This window comes from Pyxicephalus adspersus, chromosome 5 (genome assembly GCF_032062135.1).
Source record: "Pyxicephalus adspersus chromosome 5, UCB_Pads_2.0, whole genome shotgun sequence".
NCBI lineage: Eukaryota > Metazoa > Chordata > Amphibia > Anura > Pyxicephalidae > Pyxicephalus > Pyxicephalus adspersus.
The window spans coordinates 113,357,265-113,363,094 of record NC_092862.1 but is presented as its reverse complement, the minus strand read 5'-3'; the positions used below and the strand labels follow the sequence as shown (position 1 = coordinate 113,363,094).

At 38.6% G+C, this 5,830-nt stretch overlaps 1 protein-coding gene across 1 annotated transcript; it reads left to right on the top strand.

The window, feature by feature from the left end:
- The first annotated feature begins 750 nt into the window (after nt 1-750).
- EVX1 (even-skipped homeobox 1) lies at nt 751-5,085 on the top strand. The gene is made up of 3 exons (XM_072413451.1): nt 751-1,137; nt 2,996-3,237; nt 3,426-5,085. The coding sequence occupies exons 1-3, from the start codon at nt 753-755 to the stop codon at nt 3,948-3,950; spliced, it is 1,152 nt and encodes a 383-aa protein (XP_072269552.1). The 5' UTR covers nt 751-752; the 3' UTR covers nt 3,951-5,085.
- The last annotated feature ends 745 nt before the right edge of the window (nt 5,086-5,830 follow it).

The window sequence follows — 5,830 nt, the reverse complement described above, 5'->3', positions numbered from 1 at the left end:
TTTTCTCAGATCCGCTATTCCAGAAATCTAAAGAAAAGAATACAAATATATACGAAGTGTATCAGCATTTACAAAGTAAAGTAGACTTGCAGAATCTTCAATATTATAGGTTTATAGTTCTTTAGAGGTGACAAGTCTATATCCACCAGGAAAAGAAAAAAAAGTAAGTTTGTAAAAATAAAAAGATTTGTACCACAAAATGACACATAAAGTGTCATCGGTGTATCTCGGTAAAATGACTTTACAGTGCTAAAAAAAAATCTAAAAGAAATAAAAAGGAATAATGAATTATGCAACAAAGAAAGAAATAACTAAAAGCATACTTAATTATCGGGTGAAAGAAATGGTGAAAGGTGCTGAGAGTTCCCCCTGGAACACTAAGGACAGTGCAAGATACTCTTGTGCTTGTTTGTTTCCAGATGTATATCTTTGTTCACACTTTCTGCATCATCCTTGTTCATCTGGTGTATCAGTACCATAAACCATTAGCTCCGGCTTTCCTTTCATCTTTAAGGTGGCGGACGTTGCTATTTATCCAGCAGCAATCAATGAGTGGCGTCAGCAGTGGTACTGTAATGACGATTGCACCATTAAGGATGACAGCTTAGAAAGAAGAGGGCAATGGTGATCCCTCCCAGAGCCAGAACAGCACAGAAGAGTGCAGGCAGCACAGGGTCAGCAACATCTCTCTATTGCTCATCTGCCTGTCCCTGCTGCCAGCACTAGTCCTCCCTGGCTGACTCACAGACACAATGGAAGCCAGAAAGGAGATGGTCATGTTCCTGGAGGGAGGTCAACTTGGCACTCTAGTTGGCAAGAGAATGTCTAATTTGTCGGACACAGTAGGAAGCCCCATTCAGGATCCGCAGGAGAAAATGCTTGCTAGAAGTTGCCTGAGCCCTAGATCTGGCCCCTTGGCATCCAGGGACAGAGCAGAAGAGGAGGTGGAAGTTGTATCAGGGACAGGAGAGGACAGCAGATCGCCAACGCTGCGCCTCTCCTCGCCACATGCTGACTCTCTATCAGGTAAAGGGCAGCACAGCAGCTCCGACACAGAATCCGATTTCTATGAAGAGATCGAAGTGAGCTGCACCCCAGATTGTACCACGACCAGCAGCGAATACCAGCATAGCAAAGGTACAGGGTCACAGCCTCCATTCTATATATATCTATCTACATTTCTTTATTTATTCATGTTATGTACATGTGTACACAAACATACTGCCTGTCTTTATATATCCATGTATTGATTTATTATTTCATTTATTCTTGTAATGTTCATGTTTACACTTAGACACAATACTATCTATCTATCTATCTATCTATCTATCTATCTATCTATCTATCTATCTATCTATCTATCTATCTATCTATCCCAAATCTATATATCCCTCAATCTATTATCTATCTATCTATCTATCTATCTATCTATCTATCTATCTATCCTGATGTTTTGATCCCTTTCCTCATTTATTCATGTTATGTTCATGTGTACACAAAAATATAGTCTATATATATACATGTATTGATTTATTATTTAATTTATTCTTGTAATGTTCATGTTTACACTTAGGCACAATACTATCTATCTATCTATCTATCTATCTATCTATCTATCCCCATGTTTTGATTCCTGTTGTCCTGATGTCTGTCTATATATACCCAGGTATTGATTTATTATTTCATTTATTCTTGCAATGTTCATGCTTACGCTTATACACAATAATATCTCTATCTATCTATCTATCTATCTATCTAGCTATCTATCGTTCTATATTTTGTACATAAAATATATGAATAAGATGTTTAAGAAACAATTGATAGTTTAGTTCTATCCAGCTCTTCGTACTGAATTGTTGAGATTGATCATGCACATGACATTTACTATTCTGCTTTACTTTCATTATAATGTAATTTGTGAATATTAGTATCCAGGTTTATTAGGAACATAGGCACCCTTCTGTCTGGTGCTGGGGCCTTGAACCATACTGGCCTCTGTAGGATGTGTGACACCTTTGCCAGTGTTAAAGATCAAACATTTGGGTGAGGAAGCCTGTCTGGTGTATAGGTAGCCATAAATACAAGGCTGTGTGGTTTGGAGTCTTCTGCCTGCCTGCCTAGGTATTGCCTCCATGCCCCTCACAGACCCTCAAGCAGCTCCTGCCTTTCACAAGTATCTGGCGCCAGGTCACAAATTGTCTCTTGGATGTTAAAAAAGGTTCAAGTGTCCGCAAAACATCCTCCAATGCTGCATTTGAAAGGATACAAGTCGGATGACCCTCCCATTGCCCAGACTTCAGAAGCCCAGGTATACTTCACACCTTGCTATCTCAGATTGATCAGTAGGTAACCGACAAATGTCCTTTGTGCTCACCAACAACCTTCCTGAATCCATTTTTATTTCTGATGACCACCTAATCTTTTAGAATTACTGTCTGAAGAACAGATAGCTGTGCAGTGTTCATCTGCTTTATATTTACAAGCTTACCCTGTATAATGGGCATGTATCTTCATTACAAGACATCTATTTGGGTTGTCTTTATCCATAATTTATTGGACAGCAGATAAATTGTTGAATTGCAGGGCCGCCCGGACAGATTAGTGTGAAATTGGTACATGCACGCTAATTTAGGGGTTACGACCGATGCCGGCTGTATAGCTCCACATAGACCTGTCATTGCTGCGCTACTGCTTGGGGGAGCATCTCATCATGCTGCATCCACAGCCAGGTGACCTGGGGCTCCATGAGATCTGTGTATTCTGTGAGCCTTATGGCTTGAGTTATTTACCATGTATTATTATTTCAGTATAAATATTTCAATGTCTTTGTAGAATATTGCATTATAGCTCTGTATTGCATTGCTACTATTGATCAAGTCTAATGGTCATTTTGCTGTTTTAATTAGAATTCAATATCTTAGTGGCTTTTGGTGCTCTGCTAGTAAAATAAAAGTTCAGACATTAATGGAAATCATGTCTTGTGTTTCCTGTGCAGGTCAGTGCTCAGAGACCATGGGAGGTAGCCCTGTCCAGCATGGCAGCGATTCTTCCAAAGGGAGCAATGGATCTCAAAGCTCTCTGTCCTGTGCTGGGGACCAGATGCGCAGGTACAGGACAGCTTTCACCAGGGAACAGATTGCACGTCTGGAGAAGGAGTTCTATCGGGAGAATTATGTGTCAAGGCCCAGGAGATGTGAACTGGCAGCAGCCCTGAACTTGCCAGAGACCACCATCAAGGTAATATTACAGCCTGGGGTCCTGGTCCATGTGTTTTGGGGATACTCAGATATTGACACTTAAAATGACCTACATTTCTGTGTTTTCCAATGTATGTTTCCATATATAATGACTTTCTAATTTTTGTATAAGGGGCTCCACACCTAATATAATAACTTAAGCCTAAATATGTTCTTTCCTGTCCATAGGTTTGGTTTCAGAACAGGAGAATGAAGGACAAGCGACAGCGATTGGCAATGACCTGGCCTCACCCAGCAGACCCAGCCTTTTACACCTACATGATGAGCCATGCTGCTGCCACTGGCAATCTACCTTACCCTTTCCCATCTCACCTACCTCTTCCTTACTACTCTCACATGGGCATTGGCACTCCCTCAGCCTCAGCTGCCACCCCCTTCAGCTCTCCACTGAGACCACTGGATACCTTTAGAGTCCTCTCTCACCCCTATCCCAGACCAGAACTTCTATGTGCATTTCGACACCCATCTATCTATGCCACACCTGCTCATGGACTTAGTGCTGGGGGTACCCCTTGCTCCTGTTTGGCATGCCATTCCAGCTCTTCCAGTGGGCTAGCACAAAGGTCTGCAAGCTCTGACTTTACCTGTTCTTCGTCTACAAGATCAGATTCCTTCCTGACTTTCACTCCTTCAGTCCTAAGCAAATCATCTGTCCCTCTAGACCAGAGAGAGGAGGTACCACTTACCAGATAAGATGTACCTACCCTCTCCCCCTGACTAAGCTACCTACATTGCCAATGTCTTTATGGACAGCTTGTCAAGAGGTGGCACTCGGGCCCTTTCAGGATGTCACAAGCTTTCTTCTCCAGATCAATGACTTTATTATAAAATTATCTCATTATCTTCAAGAAGACAAAGGACTACTTTTAAAAGAGTGATTATTTTATAGGCAATGCCAAATTTTGTTTATTCTATGTCAGTAACAAAAATGGCAGACTTGTGTAGATTTTAGGATTACCAATGCTGGGATACTTGAATATTAAGTTAACGCAGAACAAAAAAGGTCATCCACTTGATTTTTTTCCACATGTACAAAGATACATTTTTAAGCATTAACAAAACACAGTATTAGGATGTTACTTTGCAATTTGCAATGTGCCTGCCTCTTTACCCAACCACCAATTTCACACACATACTATGAATGGTTGTTTTATCAGAAATATACAATTTCTGCATTTTTCATTTAGATTTTATGATCAAACACTGGGATTGGGGTTATGTCTGAACTGTGCAGAAAACGACAATATTTGTATTGGGCAATGGTTTATCCTCAGCGGCTGAGAAGTGAGCATACTGATTAAATTATCAAATGATGTATATGTAAGGAGGATCTTTCTGAATGTATAATAATTTTCTCAGAGTGCAAACCTTCTGTTAGTTCTTAACAAGCCGCATAGGGAAGGGATTATGTCGCCAAAGCTTTGCAGACAGGCACCCACCTCTGCAAATTAGTGCACAGGCAGTCCCCATCCAATATGCTTGTGTACAAATCTTCACAAATTCACAATGTGGTTTTCTTTAACATTTTTATTCTATTTATATTTTTATATCTATGTTGTGGTCCGTACTTGATGATCAGGGATGTTAAGTTTACATGTCATTTGTTTATTTATATTTGCTTTTGTTGCACATGTGAAGCTCCAAAAGAAATGTCTACCTGTCTTTCTTTCAGATGTCCTTTGACAGGAGTGGGTCTGACATTTCTTTGCTCCTTTGCCAAGAATGTTTCTATTTTTTTTCTTGTTTGTCTGTTTTTCTTTTTTGTGAAAATGATTTTCAGCACCGTCCAAAATTATAAAAAATGTCAACAACCTAATAAACACTGTTACAATAATCTGCTGAAATTCGCAATAAAATTAATCACGAAGGCAAATTGTAATTACATTCTTAAAATATTTAACTGGTCTTAGTGGAATAATATGATTATTTGGTAATACTATAGAATAAAAGGAGATTTGAATTCGTTGGAAGACATTACTAGTGTCACTCACCTGTATATATTTTCCATTGCACCAAATATATATATATATATATATATATATATAGTTTGTATCTGTCTGTAGCAATCTGGCATCAGACTTCAAACATTACAGCCAAAAGAAAACTTTAGTATAAAAGTTATTTTAAAACAAAACAGACAAAACACAAGCAGAAATGTTTTTTTTCTTTTTAAGTCAGGTTTCCAATGTTGAATAATCGATATTGACGCATCTAAAACTGCTGCATATTCAACAATTCAGTTCCCTCTATATATTACATAGTCATAGGAACTTTGCAGCGTTTAACATTAGCATTTTTGTAAGTATTTATTTATAACTTCTATAAAAATAACAACAAATAGATTTTTGTTTGTTGGGGGAAAGGGGAGTAAAGCTGTTAAGTCATCTATATCAACTAATTCTTCATTGATTGTATAGTGAACTGCTATGTAATGTCTATAGCAGACAAGAATGTGAGATCATTTTTTACTATTTAGTACACTTAATAGTGACTGATACTTTTTTATTGGTTGCTATTGGATGCTACACTTTGTTCAAAATAGGCACAGCAACAAGAGACGATTGCTTATTTAT

Bases quoted from the DNA above. Each gene is read 5' to 3' on its own strand.
- EVX1 (XM_072413451.1), top strand. From the start codon at position 753: ATGGAAGCCAGAAAGGAGATGGTCATGTTCCTGGAGGGAGGTCAACTT. The intron at 1,138-2,995 runs GTACAGGGTCAC...TTTCCTGTGCAG, and splicing joins CGAATACCAGCATAGCAAAG to GTCAGTGCTCAGAGACCATG. The intron at 3,238-3,425 runs GTAATATTACAG...TCCTGTCCATAG, and splicing joins TGCCAGAGACCACCATCAAG to GTTTGGTTTCAGAACAGGAG.